Genomic DNA, 17,624 nt, shown 5'->3' on the forward strand with positions numbered 1-17,624 from the left:
TCGGCAATGGGGAGAGAAGAGTCAGTGGTGATTTCAGGTGTGGGGAACCCCTGGCCCTCCAGATGTGACTGAAGCACAACTCCCAGAACCCCTGGCTCTTGGCCATGCTTGCTGGGGCTGGCGGGAGTTGTAGTTCGACAACATCTGGAGGGGCCCCACCTGGCACAGAGCTTTCAGTGATTGTGCTTCTTACAACCAACTCAAAGCAACTGAAAAATTCCTGACACTTTTGACTGCAGTCCCTCTCCTGATATTAGAGGCATTTCGCAGCGTGCTCAGCAAAGTGCATTTGGCCGGGGTCTGGCCTTCCAGGAATCTGATAGCTGCAGCCCATTGGCCTGACTCATGTGAGACTCATCCCTCCGTGTTGTGGCTGGGATGGAGCTTGGCTGCTTTGGCCACTGGCTTTGCCAAGCGCTTTGGAGAGAAGCCGTCACTTGCCTGAAGATGTGCAAGAGTGGGGAAGATAAGGCCCAGTGCCCGCTGGGGAATCCCTGTCATTTTAGTTGCAAGGCTTCTGAGACACACATGTTGCCCCCTCCCGCCTGTGGATTTCCTTCCCTCTGTGTGACATAATTGAGCTGGGCAAATCCGTTTTCTGGATCCTGACTTTGCAAGTTAGGGCACCATTCAGCACGTAGCCCCTTCTGCTTCAACCACTGAAGCAGGCGCTGGGGAGCGGGACCAGTTGCAGATTCCCTTGTAACGCCTAGAATTAATGGAATGTGTGTTGCGCAGACTAAGTTGCTGTTCGTATCTCCAGAGATGATGAGCAGAGGAAAGGCCACGCAGCAATGATGCCCACTGACTTTTGAATCTGCGGGCAGCAGCATGAGAAGGAGAAGAGTGCATTTGGGCCGGGGGCCACCCTCCGTGCCTTGACTGGTGGACATTCCATGAAGTTGCATGTTGGAAGATGGAGCAAAGACAAAACAAAGCCCTTCACACGGTGCAGAGTAAACTACGGAAGTTCCTCCCCAAAGAAACAGTGATGGCCACCAACCAGGATGGCTTGAAAAGAGGTTTAGACAAATTCATGGAGGGGAGCGTCAGCCATGGCCACTAGCAAAGTGGGGCTACGCTGTGCCTTCGCAATTGGGAGGCGGCGGTGCTTCTGAATCCCCGGAGGGGAGAGTTGCTCTTGCACTCGGGTCCTACTTGCGGGTGTCCCATAGGAGGCATCTGGTTGGCCGCTGTCAGAACAGGATGCCGGACCCAGTGGGCCACTGAGCATCTCTTGTCTTTTTGTGCTCTTACCTGTGGCAGGAGGAGAGACCTTCCGGGCCCTGCTCCAGCTGCTGTGCTTGGCTTTAAGGCTCTGGGGGCTTTGGGTCTCCCAGGGCACTTGAATTGGCATCTGTTCCTAGTCACTTCATTGGAGGAGCGTTAATGCAGTATTAAAGGGCAGACAGGGCTGGCACCCCGCCTATCATCGGAAGAAAGGGGCCTTGTTCGCAGCCCCTCTTAAGAACAGCTTTCAAAATGTTGCCTTCTTATGAATTCAGTTGTCCTGGGTAGCTTTGTGAAGGAAGATTAACCTTCCCACCCGCCATTTCCCTGCAGTGATTTGTAATTGAAGTGGGCACACAGCGGGTGTGTTGGCGTGTGTTTCTGTGGGACTCTCCTGATTTCTGTGACTTGGGGCGAAACAAATGACCTCCAGGAGTCAGGAAAACGCACCTCCTGCGTTAGCTCTTGGGCTTTGAGCCTTGAAGTTTGGGCTGCACAGGAAAAGGGCAGCTTGCTTGCCATGTGAAATTGGAGTTGTCCTGCACATCGTTTGTATGTCATAATTATCTCTTAAATCAGAAAATGTGTTCCTTGGGTCGCCAGAGGTTCTGGCAAGAGAACAAAAGTTCCCAGACTTCTCTCCTCCTCCCCCTTCCAGCGCATGTAATACCCTTGACTTAAATACCAGATCCATCTTGTCCGGGGGAAGATGTGGATACGAGGAAATGAATGTTCAGTAAACAGCCGACGTGGGGTCTAACCTCCTTGCAAACTCTGTGCATACAAATCCGGATGAAGGCTCAATAAAAAGGTCACCTGGAAGTGACCTTAAAGCTCAGAAAATAGACTTTTATTGCAGTGTCTAACACGCATTGCAACTAGTTGTCTTCAGAAGCGAGGAAATCTCCCACTGCCTTCTGCCAGGGCCCGGGAGCAACAGTTCACGGAGCCTGTGCTTTCTGTGCAGAGTGAATGTACTGCATCTTTTGATGTCTGTAATGCCTTCAGCTCCTCGCTTGTGCACTCTGGATCAGGGCCAAGGTGTGTGTTTACGAAGAGTTTACACTTTTTAAAATGTGCAAATAATCCTCATATACGTTAGAAAATTTTATCATATTGGGTTGTAGGCTGCACTGTTTCTTCTCTGTGTGGGCATGTACCTTTCCCCATGGCTCCTCCATGCTCTTACGTGGCCTACCTGTTTACAATCCTGCGTCAAAGTTTGTGGAAAGTGGTGATCAGTTCAAGCCACCCTTGGCAGAGCTGGCAGTGCTTTGGACTGCACAAGGACTGACTATCAAGGAGGGCTTTTAAATTCATTTTATACATTAGGGAGGAGGGAGGTCATCTGTGAACAGGGGCTAGACCCATTACGAATGGTGTTTGGCTGCTTTGAAAGCCCAGGCCCCTTCAGCCTCCTCTTCGCTGGCTGCTGTCAAGCCCTCTGAGGAGAAGCTCCCCTGGGTCAGGCCTGGGGCTTGCCAATACAAACCCAGGCTGCTCTAAGGGGCTGCTCCGCCAGCGAAATGAGCAGTGGAGAAGGCTCTTTGTCACAGAGGCCCAGACTGCTGGCCTCAAGCAGGGAAGGGCCTCTATACCAGGACTTAGAATCATAGAATTGTAGAATTGGGAGAGACTACCAGGGGTCATCCAGTCCAACCCCCGGCCAATGCAGGAGTCTCAGCTTGGTTTTTTGGAGGCCGAGGGAGGTGTTTAAGGAAGCCCAAGGGCCCAACTGCACAGTGGAGACCAAGAGATGCTGGCCAGAGCAGCCATCCGTCTTGAGCTCCTTACTCCCTCTGTCCAGGCCAACAACGTGTAGCAGCCCCATGAACTCACCCAAGGCCTGTGGGACTGGGTCATCTGCTCAAAAGTGGGGCCTTGAAAAGGGAGCTTGAAGGGGCAAGTGGGTTGGGGGCTCTGGAGGGAGGGGCTGTCCTGGTGGGAAATGTGTGGGGAGGAGTCCAGGGAGCAGGCGAAGTGGGAGAGGAACAGCAGCAGTCCAAAGGGGAGTGCAGAAGGGCACTTGAGTGTGACTGCTTTGCTTTCTTATATAAGAAGAGGCTACTGGATCAGGCCATTGACCCACATAGCCCACCATCCTGTACTTGCAGAGGCCAACCGGATGTCCCAATGGGAAATCTGCAAGCAGGATCCAAGCATAAGAGCCCTCTCCCCTCCTGGGGTTTCCAGGAACTGGAATTCAGAAGCACTGTTGCCTCCAACTCTGGAGGGCAGAGCAGAACCACTGTGGCTGGTAAACCCATCGCTAGCCCTCTCCTCCATGAATTTGTCCAATCCTCTATCAAAGCCACCCTGTTGGTGACCATGACTGCTCCTGTGGCAGGGAGTTCCATAGCTTATCCACGTGCTGTGCAAAGAAGGACATCAGAAAGAACTTTCTGATGGTAAGAGCTGCTTGACGGACTCCCTCAGGAGGTGGTCCTGGGGGTTTTTAAGCAGAGGTTGGATGGCCACCTGGCCAAGATGCTTTAGTTGAGATTCCTGCATTGCTGCGGGTTGGAATAGATGACCCCTGGGGTCCCTCCCAACTCTACAATTCTATGATTCAGTGACTTCCTTTCTTCCCATGGCACTGATGCTCACCACAGTCTTCCCTCTGCATCCATCTCCCTTCCAGCCATGGCGGTGCAGGGGACCCTTCTGACCAGTTCTGATGCCGGGATGGTGGCCGTTCCAGAAGGTGGCCAGTAGGGGGCATCTCTTGACCACCCTTTCAGCCTCTGACCACCCTTTCAGCCTTCCAGCTCTGGCCCTTGCGCAAGGGTAGGGCCAGCCTCTGCCCCGCTGTGCAAATGAGCCAGATGGCGAAGTGTGATATCCCGCTGACCCTCATTAGTGAGCCGTATGAAAAGGGCTCCCCTCTTCACATGCAAACATATTAAAGCAGCCCTTAGAGTTTCCCCCTATATAAAACTGTCTTCACTTCCCCTGGCCAGGCAGTTAAAAGGGGAACTCCAGCTGCAGCCAGACAGGGGAAATGAAAGGCTTTAAGGAACTTTCTCGCTGCTCTCTTACCCACAGAGAGGGAGGGAGAGGGAGGTTTAAATGGAAAATAGGCCTTTAGTTCCTTGGAGTCGGGTTGATTAGGAAAACGTGGAGCTGCTGTTCCCAGTGGGTGAGGCAGGAAAATCCCCCCATCTCCCACCCCACCCCAGACTGCCTTTCTGGTGGCTGCAGGGCTGGGCAGAGTGGGGTCTGCAGGGAAGGGCTTCCAAGTTTGGGGGCTGCCTTCATGGCGGAAGATACAGGGCACATCCCAGTGCCTGAACTTCCTTTTGCAGCAAGGGAGTCCGAGGGACTGAGGCAGATAGTGGGGATGGAGAGAGATGAACTTCTAGGCCTAACAAACAAAACGACAACGTCCAAATCGCCATGTCTGTATGGCATCCATCCAGCAGTTCCCAAGGAAAAAAGCAAATTTCAGATCTTCTTACAAAAATATGTAACTTGTCCCTCAAATCAGCCTTCCTGTCTGAGGACTGGAATGTAGCCAATGTAACAACAGTTTTAAAAAGGGATCCAGGGGGGATCTTGGAAATTAAAGGCCACTTAACTTAACATCCGTCTTGGGAAAACTAGTGGAAAGTATTGCTGAAGATAAAATAACCAAGCATATAGAAGAAGAAGCCTTGCTGAAGCAGAGCCAGCATGGCTTCTGCAAAGGCAAGTCCTGTCTCATGAATCTTTTGGAGTTCTTCAAGAGTGTCAACATGCATATGGATAGAGGCGAGCCACTTGACCTAGTGCACTTGGACTTTCAAAAAGCTTTTGACAAAGTACCTCTTCAAAGAATCCAAAGTTTGATAGTCAAGGGATAAGAGGAGAGGTCCTTTTGTGGATTAGGAATTAGTTAAATTGCAGGAGACATCACCTTGCCAATAAAGGTCTGTGTAGTTAAAGCTATGGTTTTCCCAGTAGTGATGTATGGAAGTGAGAGCTGGACCATCAAGAAGGCTGATCGCCGAAGAATCAATGCTTTTGAATTATGGTGCTGGAGGAGACTCTTGAGAGTCCCATGGACTGCAAGAAGATCCAACCTCTCCATTCTGAAGGAAATCAGCCCTGAGTGCTCACTGGAAGGTCAGATCGTGAAGCTGAGGCTCCAGTACTTTGGCCACCTCATGAGAAGAGAAGACTCCCTGGAAAGGACCCTGATGTTGGGAAAGATGGAGAGCACAAGGAGAAGCGGACGACAGAGGATTTGATGGTTGGACAGTGTTCTCGAAGCTGCCAGCATGAGTTTGACCAAACTGCGGGAGGCAGTGGAAGACAGGAGTGCCTGGCGTGCTCTGGTCCAGGGGGTCAAGAAGAGTCGGACACGACTAAACGACTCAACAACAACAAAAGTTGCAGGAAACAGAGTTGGAATAAATTGAAAGGGACAATTCTCCGAATGGAGAGCTGTAGAAAGCAGAGTCCACCAAAGAGGAGTATTGGGACTTGTGGTTTTTTTAACTTGTTCATAAACGATCTAGAGTTAGGGATGAGCAGTGAGGTGGCAAAGTGGTAAAATGGCAAATACAGCTCAATATAAGCAAGTGTAAAGTGGTGCATGTCAGGGCAAAGAAAGATGAATTTCACAGATACACTCATAGGGGCAAACAGTGGTAACTGACCAGGAATGAGATCTTGGAAGTCCCTTTCCCTGGACCGCCTGCTGCAACCAGGCTTGGGGATGGTCAGCCTTGGATATACTCCTATGTTTCTATTAAGCATTTGATGAGATTCCTGCATTGCAGAGGGTTGGACTAGATGGCCCTCAGAGTCCCTTCCATCTCCAGGATTCAAGAGACTCAGGAGCTCAGATCTCTACTTGGCCATGTTCAAAACAGATTTGTCTCAGTTCTTCGCCTTTGGGGAGCAGCTGCTTTCTCTGGGCAGGAGGTGGTGGCATTCAGGACTGGAGCTTGACCAGGTCTCTTCTTCTCAGGGCGCCCGAGATTCCTTTGAGAGCTACTACCGGAAGCAGAGGAGAAAGCAGGCCCGGCTGGTGCTGCAGCCCCCCTCCAACATGGTAGGTGGGGCTCCCTTGAATAGGTTTCAGCTTCAGAGCTGGGCTGGGGATGAGGGTTTCTCCACCAAACCTCTGGATATCTGAGGTTGCTCCCTTCTCTTTTCAGCACGTTTTAATTTTGATCCATTTCTTTCCCCCTCCAGCATGAGACATTGGGCGGCTACCGGAAATACTTCAACCAGATTGTAGGGTAGGTATTGTTATTTCTGTTCATCTGCTTAGATGCTGCAAATACCCCTCCTTTCAAAAAGTCCTACATGGAGGGAGTTGAAGCAAGAGAACCACGTGCTTCCTAAATGAGTCTGAATGCCCCAAATCTTGCATGGTGCATGTGAGGGCAGAGAGATCTTGCACATTTTGCAGGCTGGAGAATAGAGGGATTTTGTGCACAGTGAATTGGGTCTTCAGCTGCCATGGCAAGGGGGGCTGTGGAACCTCTTTTTTTGGGGGGGGGGGAGGTTTTCAAGAAGAAGCCTGTCAGGGAGTCCTGGGGTTCAAGATGCCTCCTGCATGACTTCCCACATCCTGAATGATGAGAGCACAGAGGTTTTCCCGGCTCTTGGGATGTTTCTGCTGCCGTGCTGAGCCAGTGCTCCTCCAGGAGCAGAGGCAAAGGATTTCTCAGCCCGGCTGTGGAGCAGAATGGAGCTGAGGTTTAACAGAAGCCACAGCATCAGGAGAGGCATAGTTCTCAAATGCCAGAGAAGTGTGCATTCACCAGACTTTCCCAGCTCATTGGTGGAAATAGGCCTGCAGAGCAAATAATTATGGGAGATGTGAGCAAAGGAGCCGAGTGTGTGACTTGAGGGACACACACACACACACACACACACTTGAGTCTGAAGCCCAGTTGCAAGTGCAATGCTAAGTAGAGGTGCATATTTAGAGGAAGTTGCCTGGAAAGATGGTCCTAAGAACATAAGATGAGCCCTGCAGCTGGATCACGCCACCTAGCCCAGCATCCTGTTTTCACTGTGGTCAAGCAGATCTTTCTTCTCCTTCTCCCTCTTCTTTTTCTTCTTCTTTGGTGTTCCCTTGTAGCCAAGTAAGAATGTCTTCCATAAACACGGTCTTAACAATGAGTCCGTAAGTGACTGTGGAGGCCAATTCTGGATCCACACGTCCTTCCACAGTGGGGACATTGGTTTCTGGGCAGGAGTTGATCATGGTGTGGATTTGCCAAGCATTCCTTCCTCTTAGCACGTTTCTCCCTTTCGTCCTGAATTTGAGTGTCTTCAAAGCCCAGGACACCTTTGGTCAAGGCTGTTCTCCAACTGGAGCACTCGCAGGCCAGTGTTTCCCAGTTGTCGGTGTTTATACTACATTTTTCTAGATTTGCCTCGAGACAATCTTTGAACCTCTTTTGTTGTCCACCAACATTACACTTTACATTTTTAAGTTCAGAATAGAGTAGTTGCTTTGGAAGACGATAATCAGGCATCTGCACAACATGACCAGTCAAAGAAGCTGATGTTGAAGAATCCTTGCTTCAACACTGGGGATCTTTACTCCAGGCAGATACCCTAAGGGGACCTGGGTGCAGAAGCACTCTCCCCCTGGTGATTCCCATTGACTGGTTTCCAGAGAAATCCCCCCTCCAAGACAGCATCACGGCTTGCAGCCAATGGTAGCCTTATTCTCTGCGAATTATTTTGAACCACCTTTAAGCTTTCCGGCTCTGTCTGTGGCTTCCCAAGGTGAGGCTTTTCCCTGCCTTGGAGCGAGTGGAGGAGACCCATGAACTCCCCATGATGACCCGACCCAGAGCTCTGGACCAAGGCTGCTGGTGGGGCTTCCCAATGACTTGCAGGCTTGCCAGATGGATTTGCAGGAGCCCACCCAGCTTGCGGATTCTGTCGAATTCCATGCGGACTCAAGGACACCTGAGCTCGGCTCCTGACAGCCTCCCCTTCTTTTCTCTTCTGGCAGCTTCTTCGTCATTGAGGACCACGTCCTGCACACAAGCCAGGGCTTGGTGGACAGAGTCTACATCGATGAGCTCTGGGAGATGGCGCTGTCAAAGACGATTGCCGCTCTCCGGACACATTCTGTGAGTATCAGTCCTTTGGCCTGAAGTGGTTGTAGGTGGGCAGGCAGCCTTGGTCCTTGGAAAACACCGTTGCAGAAGTTGGGTGGGTGGGGGTCTCTGGATTCGCTTCCAGTGATACCCTCTCTGCAACGAAAGCCCTTCACTGTATTCCTCATTTTTTAAGGCAGGGCCTTGGTTACTATTGTTTTTCACAGCACCTGAAGTCTATGGGGGGAAGGCGAAGTTAAAAGAGAACATTTCTTGTTTCTTTTTCACACACCCTCCCGGTGTGCTCCCTGTTCTGACCCTTCTGGAAGAAAGGTGGGGTGGAACAGTAGCATGTCAATAAATAACCCTTTCCCCTCTCTTACAGTCCTACTGCTCTGACCCCAACCTGATTTTGGACTTGAAGAATCTCATTGTGCTTTTCGCTGATACGCTCCAGGTGTGTAGCTCCTCCTTGTTGCTCCCGCTGCCCCATAGGTTTGCCAGCTTTCTGTATGTGCCCAGGGCCTCCTCAGCCAGCCTTCTGAGCCTGGGCCCCTTCTCTCTGCCCCCCAACCCTTGCCTGGCTCAAAGGGGGCTGCCCTATGATTTGCCACTTGCAGCAGCTGGTGACCCCCCGAATCTGTACAACACTGGGCCTTACCTGACTCTCCCCATTGCTGCCAAGGTTCCCCTGAGAGGTTTTCCTGCTCCTGCAAGACTTGCCTCTTCCTTTCGTGTTCTGAAATTCCATCCACAGTTTTCTGGGCTTCGTATAGGAATGGGTTTCTTAGCTGTGATCCCTGCATTGCAGGGGATTGGGCTCACTGACCCTTGGGGTCTCTTCCAGCTTTACCATTCAAGGATTCTGTGGGGAGGGGCTGCCCAAAACGTTCTCTGCTGCAATTTCTTGTGCTCCACCCTAGAAGTCCAGCTTCCCTGGGGCCCTTCTCAAAGCCCCAAGAGCCCCCCAGAAGCCAAGGGGCAGAGCACCAAAGCTGCTTTCCACGTGACCCTCCAGGATGCGAAACGTGAACGTGCTGCCTTGCCCTTCTCTCCCCCTGGATCTGCCACTCTGTGTAATGTGTGAAGTGTGTGCCTTCCGTGTGCTCGAAAGTTTGTGTGTCTCTGCCCAGGGATACGGCTTCCCCGTCAACCACCTCTTTGACTTGCTGCTGGAAATCCGGGATCAGTACAGTGAGACTCTGCTGAAGAAGTGGGCAGGAGCCTTCAGGTGAGGCTAATTTCAGAAGCCCCCGGGGGCTGGTCTCAAGCGTTCGGGGGCAGAGACCTCGGAGATGCTGGCTGCCTCCTTTTCTCTTCCCTTGGCAAGATGCTTCTGTACCTTGGGGGGGGGGGGCGCCTGGGTTACACCTGCTGCAGGGCTGGGTCTCACTTGACTCCAGAAAACACTCCAGAAGGGTTTTGTGGGCTGGGGGAGGCTGTCTGCTCAAGAGGCTGCTGTGATGGTGGCATCTGCTCCCTCTCTGCCTTCCACACGCTTGGCTGTATGTTCTGCAGGAGAAGCAGGACGGTGCCCACCTGCCCCCAGTAGCATTCCTGGGACCTCAGTGGATCCTGGCCATGTTCTGTCTCCAGCGTCAGAGTCACGCTACTGCTTCGTTTCATTTCACTTCTTGCAAATGCTCCTGTGGTGGCTTCCTGGGAGGCCAAGGCCTTCCTCCTCCTACCTGAAGCAGAGCGAGGTCCATCTTTCTCACTGTCCTCCTGTGTTGTCGCATTTCACAGAAACATTTTGGATTCGGATAACTACAGTCCCATCCCGGTGGCCAACGAAGAGCAGTATCAGAAAATGGTCGGGCAGTTTCCCTTCCATGATCCGGAGCTGGAAAAGGTAAGTGGGGGGCAGGTAGGTGGGGTCTGGGGTCTGGTGGGGTTTTTGTGTTGTTGTTGATTTTTTGTATCTTTATTTTGGAGCTAATGATTTATGTGGAAATTGTCCACTTTGGTTGTGTACTGCTGATGTTTAGCTTATTGCTTATGACTACCGTATTTTTTAAGATGCACTTTTTCCTTCCTAAAAAGTAAGGGGAAATGTCTGTGCGTCTTATGGAGTGAATGTGTGGTCCCAGGGGCGAAAAGCAGATCATGCTTTTTTTTTTGAAAGAGGGAAGTGGGTGTTGAAACAAAGCCGCTGATCGTTTGCCGATTGGGAGCGAGATAAGGGACGCTAGCGATAGAGGAGGCTGCCTGGGAGGGAGAAGGTAAAAGCCCATGGATCCTCAGGATTTTTGCATTGGGTCACCCCAAATTCACCATCAGATCACATAGCATGTCCATGGCTACAGCCTTCACCAAAAGAAACACGCATCCACTGTTGTGCGGGGCCACAGTGGTGCAAAAACGTGGTTACAAAGCACGGATCCACATGGATCCTCATGATTTTTGCATTGGGTCACCCCAAACTCACCATCAGATCACATGTCTGTGGCCACAGCATGAACCACAAAAATCATACACCCACTGTTTCGTTTAGAATATTTTTTTTCTTGTTTTCCTCCTCTAAAAACTAGGTGCGTCTTATGGTCAGGTAGGTTTTGATCTGCCCTGAACATGGTTTTGACATTGGAAAGACGGCGTGCAAATAAAATGACTAATGGATTGAGGTGGTGTGTCAGAGCTTCCATGTGCTCCCCCTTAGAGACTTTTCAAGAAAAAGCTGGGCAGGCATCTATCCTTTAAACTGAGAATGTTCTGCCTCAGGGAAGAAGGCAAGCTCCTTAGCTCAGAAGAACCTCTCCATACAGAGTCAAGAGGGAAAGGGCCTTGGGTGAAGACTAGAAAACTCTCCAACTTGGTCAGACTTTAGAGAAATAAACTTTTCCCCTGGCAAACATGAGCAGGTTGGTGCAGAGGAGTCTTCACCAACCAGATGCTTTAGACTGTGACTTCCATAAGCTTGAGCTGTCCTGGTAGGGCATAAGGCCATAAGAATGGCCTGCTGGATCAGGCCAAAGGCCCATGTAGTCCAACATCTTGTTCTTGCAGTGGCCAACCTGGTGCCCGTGTGAAACCTGCAAGCAGGACATGAGCCCAGGAGCAACTCTCCCCTTCTGTGGTTTCCAGCAGCTGGTTTTTGGAAGCATTCACTGCCTCCTGCTGTGGAGTTGAGAGCAGAGCCATCCTGACTAGTAGCCCATCGATGGCCTTATCGTCCATGAATTTGTCCAGTCCTCTTTTAAAGCCAGCCAACTTGATGGCCATTGCAAAACAGCTGGATAGCACCAGGTTGTCCAAGGCTGGTGGTGTAGAGATAGGCAGAGGAACGTCGCTGAGGACCTGGGCATTGGTTCCTGATGGCCACAGCTTTAAGGCTAGAATCAAACTGACTTCAAAGGAATTCTGTGCCCGGTGCCACCCACGTTGGTTGAGGTGCCAGTGGGGAGCTTGCTGGCATGCCTCCTTCAGCCTCCCTTTGCTTGTTCCTAAGGGAGGCCTGTGCTGCTGAAGAAAACATGCTGGCCTGCTTGCCAGCTGCCCCAAAGCAACGTTGTGTGGGATTGATTTTAGGACTAGAAGGCCCAGTGAAAGAGAAGCCAGGCTGCTCTGCATGGGGAAAGACTTTGTCCAAGAAGGACTCCTGAAAGGGGAGACGGGGGAGCAAAGGGGCTAAGGTCTTATTTGTGGAAATAATAATAATAATAATAATAATAATAATAATAATAATAATAATAATAATAATAATAATAATAATAATGGCACACCTTGGGGGTTCTCTCACTCTCCTCTCCCTTTTTTCAGCAACCGTTCCCCAAGAAATTCCCCTTTTCCGAGTTTGTGCCTAGAGTTTACAGCCAGATCAAGGAATTTATCTATGCTTGTCTGAAGTTCTCTGAAGACCTTCATCTAAGGTATGACAACCAGATGCTACTGACTGCTCTTGACTTGATAAAAACCAGTGCCTTTTCCCAGGGCATTTTGGGGCATTAAAGCAATTCTCCTTGGGCACCCCCCCTTCCTCTCACCAGGTGGTGACAGTGAGCGTTGTCTGTTGAGCCACATAAAAAACGCTGCCATATAATAGGATCTGCCAATAATATTAATCATCAACGTATGTGTAATTTAGATGAAGAAGACAGGTACCCGTAAAAGTACCCTTCCCCACCCAGGCATCCTTCAGGTGGGTTGGACTGTATGGTTCCCATCAGCCCCATCCAGAAAGGTGTATGATGGTGAAACAGGTGGGAGTTGTAGGCCAAAAGGTTGTGGAAGGCTGTCTTAGCCAACGGTTTGTTGCATCAGCTTTCAAGGGAGAAGCTTCAACCCTGAACAAAACTCGGTGGCCCTTCCCTGTCCATATCAGAAGAAGAGCAGCTTCTGCAAACATAAGCCAACTTTTTATTTTTATTAAAAATGAACACTTGTAGAATGCATTGCTTGCTCTGGCCACCAAATCTAGAATTTGAGGGGGGGGGGGTTGACCTTTGGGACAGGGTACAAAGAGCCAAGATTGCAGTGGTGTTTATCGCAGACGGATGCCTCGAGGCATCTTCAGGATTGCTTCTCTGATTCCTTCTGGCTGAGTGTGGTTCTTCTACTCCTGTCACCCCTGGAGTCCCATCTTTTGAAAAACAGTGTGTGTTGCACCACGTGTGCCCATGCATTGAGGGCAAATGCTTGCAGAAAATGTCCACCTTGGTTTGGATAGAGGGTGGAGTTCTCTCCCAAGGGACATTCCTGAGAGTCCAGAGCTTTCCCTTCTGCGATTCCCTTGAGCAGGACCAGCAGAGGCCGCTCCTCTTGCCTGGAGGCCACCTTGGTCCTTCATTAGAAATAAGTGCCTTTATTGTTATTATGTCCAGCCTTGGCTTAAGCAGGGCACTTTTTTCCAGCAGGAGCAACAAGGGAGCTGAGAAAAACAGGCTGCTGCTGCTGCTGCTGCTACTGTTGACTCTTCCCTTCAGCTTGACAGCTTGTATTAGTTTTTATTAGGACGTTTGCCTGCAAAGGCGGCGGCGGTTTTTTCTTTCTGCCTTTCTCCTCTCCCCTGTCATTTATGGTGCGCCCCGGAGTGATTGGGGTCAGGCTGTCCATCACAGCCGCCACGAAGGTCACGGCTGCTGCGGCAGGAACTCGGGGGCCGCCAGCCGTCACTGTCACAGATGTCTTTCTTTCGGCACACTCAATAGCTCCCCACCTCCCTGCCCCGCAAAGAGCAGACCCTGCAGCAAAGAACGCCGAGTGTGATTTTTGTTAATTAGGATTCCAAGCAACAAATGCCTCCCCTTGGGGAGTAGTCGGGGGGGGGGGAGGAGGAGGACAAGGAATGTGTACAAGGAGTTGGGGGGGGTAGCACAGGAGGAGGGGGCGGCACTCCTTGCCTCAAACTAGGAGAGTTTAGAGTTGCTCCCTGGTTTGTCTGTCGTGATGCCCTTGAGATAAGAGCCTGTAAGGGCCCTGCTGGGTCAGGCCCATGCTCCACCTAGTCCAGCGCCCTGTTCTCACAGGGGTCAAACAGATGCCCCAGTGAGAAACCCGGAAGCAGGATCTGGGCACAAGAGCCCTCTTCCCTCCTGGCCTTTCCAGCAACTGCAGGTCAGAAGCATTGCAGAGGTAGTAGCCACAGATCGCCCTCTCCTCCTCCATGATTGTCTCTAATCCCCATTTAAAACCATCCAGCTTGGTGGCCATCCCTGCCAGGGAGTCCCATAGGTTGACCGGGCACTGCATGAAGAAGGGCTTTGATCTGTCCTGAATCTCCCAGCCTTCAGCTTCATCGGAGGCTCATCGATACAATAATATGATAATCTTTATTGTCGTCGTCCCATACAGAACAACGAAATTGAAAAAATCTGCATCAGACATTCAAAAACCCACAATCCTGCTATCCCAGCCTGGTTAGCCCTGAAAAACTCTGATACCCCATAATTGCATACAATATACTCACATAAAGACTACTTTACATTGCGTTTACATCCTTTCCTTCCTACGCTCTTTCCTTATATTGACGGACTCCTTGTCACTCTGCTCTCACAAAAAAACCCCTTGGCCATGTGTTTGGCTTGTCTTGGCACAGGGCACCCTTCCGAGTCTTGAGAATTGGGTTAGTGCTCCTTTTGGTCCCTTTGGGTGCTGTCCTCACCCAGACTCAGATAGGCGCATGCCAGGAAACATGCCAGGTTGATCCCTGTTTCTGGGAACATGACTTGGGCTTCACTCTGGACGCCATTTGGGATGCTGCAGTCACGTCCCTGTGGACTGTTCCACTGGATTGCAGCTGCCGTACATTAACACATGTTGAGGGTCTCCACTTGCTACATCTTCCTTTATTTCCTCATGCTTTCAGACTTGGGACTGTTCCTGGATGTATGAAACACATGTAACTTGTTCTGGAATTTGACCAGGAGCTCTTATGGCGTTTTATATGAAACAATCAATGACAGTTTTCAAAAATTCAACATGGTTCCATTTATAGTAAAGGTAAAGGGACCCCTGACCATTAGGTCCAGTTGTGACCAACTCTGGGGTTGCAGTGTTCATCTCGCTTTACTGGCCGAGGGAGCCGGCGTACAGCTTCCGGGTCATGTGGCCACCAGGACTAAGCCGCTTCTGGCGAACCAGAGCAGCGCACGGAAACGCCGTTTACCTTCCCGCCGGAGCAGTACCTATTTATCTACTTGCACTTTGACGTGCTTTCAAATTGCTAGGTTGGCAGGAGCAGGGACTGAGCAATGGGAGCTTATCCTGTTGCGGGGATTCGAACCACCGACCTTCTGATCAGCAAGTCCTAGGCTCTGTGGTTTAACCCACAGCACCACCCGTGTCCCTCCATTTATAGTAGTGTAACATAAAAAGAGAGTGAATCACAGGTCCCTGTTCCTCCTCACCTTCTCTCCCCCCCCTCCCCCAATTTGGGACTTCATCCTTGTGGGCTCAGCTCAGCGGATGTCCCTTCCTTTGTGATGATAGGCTGAAATCTCCATCCTCAACTACTCAACATGCACACACTCAGGGTGCAAAACATTGCTCGCCATCAGGACTCGTCTGGCTCATTCTGTTCTGCCGTCATGAAAATTCAGAATTGCCATTTGCTGGAATCACAATTCCCCCAGGTCCTCAGTCTGCCTGGATGGCAACCGCCTTGTCTTTGATGCTGGGTTTTTGAAAGGGCCACCTGACCCTCCAGGGTGATCTGGTTCCAAAGCAATGCTTGGTTCTCTGCCCCTTTAAGCAATTTCTCTTCTTCACGTCTCTCTCTGCCTTTCAGCTCCACCGAAGTGGATGACATGATTCGGAAATCGACCAACTTGCTGCTGACTCGAACGCTGAGCAACTGCTTGCAGAACGTCATCAAGAGGAGGAACGTCGGCCTGACGGAGGCGAGTGCTCTGCTTTCGGACGTGTGTGTGTGTGTGTGTTTGCCCCTGCCTTCATAGTTACTTCGGATAGGGGAGCATGAATTCTGTGCGCCTTCTCCCCAGCTTCGTGGGCCACATCTGAAAGGAAGAGCAATTTTCAGCAGTCCTGTAGAAAGCCCCCTCTCTACACACCTGATTTATCTCTTCTCCTGCCTCCCACCTACTTCCTTGCCTTGGACACAGGATCTCTCATGTCCAGATCTCAAATATGCCATCATTTCCACCCTCCCCATCAAGGCCATTCCTTATGCTGCTCCACAACACAGATGTTTTTTGGAGTGGTGGTGGTAGCTTCTCACGCCTGCTAAAACCGAAGGTCCAAGTGTCCTCTTAGCAGTTCCTTGAAGAAGCTCTCCGTGATGCACCTGTCAATTAACGTGGGGCCCCACTGATCAATGGGGACGTGGGGTCTGGGAGAGCCTGCATGCAACACGCGTGACTAAAAGTTGAATGTGGTGGTGGGGCTGGCTACCCCCAGCGTGAGTAGATCTGTGATTGCACTTCACCCTCAAGGGATCTTGTACCCATGCGCTGCACCCTCCACCCAGCCTCACCTAATCTCACTAACCCACAAACAGCCAACCTTCTTGGCTTAATAAGGTGGTGGCAAAAGGGGTAGTTAGATTCAGTGGAACCTCGGCTCCCAAACGCCTTGGGAGCCAAACGTTCCAGCTCCTGAATGAATGAAAACCGGAAGTAATTGTTCCGGTTTTCGAATGTTCTTTGGCTTCCGTGGCTTCTGATTGGCTGCAGGAAGCTGCTGCAGCCAATCAGAAACCGCGCCTTGGTTCCTGAACTGTTTTGGGAATTGAATAGACTCCCGGAACAGATTAAGTTTGGGAACCAAGGTTCCACTGTATTTGTTAGAAGCCTGGCAGGAGTGGGGAGAGGCCTTGGAATGGAAGCAAGTTGGTTTCAAAAAAAACGGGAAGATGATCAAAAGTAGCTGAGATGGCTCCAGAGGTAAGAGGGAGCCCTACAACTGATGCAAATCCCCCTTCTTTAGTGTAAAATCCCCAGCACCCGTGGGGGGTGGGTCAGGGAGGGGAAGGCAGGACGAGAAAAAGAGGTTCTGGTTTTCTTTTGTTGTATTGCTCCTCCTCAGAAATACCTGCAGCCTCCTCTAATGTCAGGCGCTGGAGCATTTTTATCTCTCCCCCCCCCCCCCAGCCCAAGAAAAAATAACAGGGCATGTTTTGCAGCAGTCACAAACCCTCAAATCCTGAGACAACCAAATTGGCTCTTTCTTAATTGCCCCTCCGAGTGCCTGCAGGTTTTCCTAAAGAGCCTTGTCTGAGCTGGGGGGAGGGAGGGAGGAGCTGTCACTCAGGCTCCTGTCACTTAAGACTTATTGGCAAAGGGCTTCAGATCTACTGTCTTGCTTCTTTTTTCTTCCTGTAGCCAGATTGCCTTTTAATGGGATTGGAGACGAGCTGAATTTAGAAAATTCATTAGAGTTTTTCTTCTGCCTCTAGCAGAAATCCTTGGGAAATTCCTTCCCAGAGAGCCGTGAATGGCTTAGAAACATCACCTGTTGAGGAAGAGAGACCCGTTTCTCTGGCTCTTTGTCCAGACCTATTGTGTTCTGCCAGAGGCTGTGTCTGAATGACCGCAGGTGCCCATTGTGGGTTGCCTTGGTTTTATCTGTTCTGCTTTCGGTTGTTGAAAAACCAAAGTGTGAAATGTGTGTCTGCTCCTTTTCCAGCTGGTCCAGATTATTATCAACACGACGCACTTGGAGAAGTCCTGCAGGTTCCTTGAGGAATTCATAACCAACATCACCAACGTCCTGCCAGAAACCGTCCACACGACGAAGTTATATGGAACGACCACCTTCAAGGTGAGGCTGGTGCCGTGTGCTGGCGGGAAGCTCTGCTAAAGGTACAATAACCAAGCGTATTGAAGAACAAGCCCTGCTGAAGCAGAGCCAGCATGGCTTCTGCAAAGCCCAAGCCCGTGCCAG

At 50.7% G+C, this 17,624-nt stretch overlaps 1 protein-coding gene across 7 annotated transcripts in view; it reads left to right on the plus strand.

The window, feature by feature from the left end:
- Positions 1 to 17,624, plus strand: part of EXOC6B (exocyst complex component 6B) — a 214,287-nt gene that overhangs the window by 115,450 nt on the left and 81,213 nt on the right. For all 7 annotated transcript variants that reach the window (XM_077933690.1, XM_077933687.1, XM_077933686.1 and 4 more), the window contains exons 9-17: positions 6,185 to 6,268; positions 6,412 to 6,458; positions 8,198 to 8,318; positions 8,671 to 8,742; positions 9,419 to 9,516; positions 10,032 to 10,137; positions 12,045 to 12,154; positions 15,511 to 15,622; positions 17,367 to 17,501. In XM_077933690.1, the coding sequence (XP_077789816.1) occupies positions 6,185 to 6,268; positions 6,412 to 6,458; positions 8,198 to 8,318; positions 8,671 to 8,742; positions 9,419 to 9,516; positions 10,032 to 10,137; positions 12,045 to 12,154; positions 15,511 to 15,622; positions 17,367 to 17,501 (885 nt within the window). The remainder of the gene's footprint in view (positions 1 to 6,184; positions 6,269 to 6,411; positions 6,459 to 8,197; positions 8,319 to 8,670; positions 8,743 to 9,418; positions 9,517 to 10,031; positions 10,138 to 12,044; positions 12,155 to 15,510; positions 15,623 to 17,366; positions 17,502 to 17,624) is intronic.

This window comes from Podarcis muralis, chromosome 9, assembly GCF_964188315.1.
Source record: "Podarcis muralis chromosome 9, rPodMur119.hap1.1, whole genome shotgun sequence".
Lineage (NCBI taxonomy): Eukaryota > Metazoa > Chordata > Lepidosauria > Squamata > Lacertidae > Podarcis > Podarcis muralis.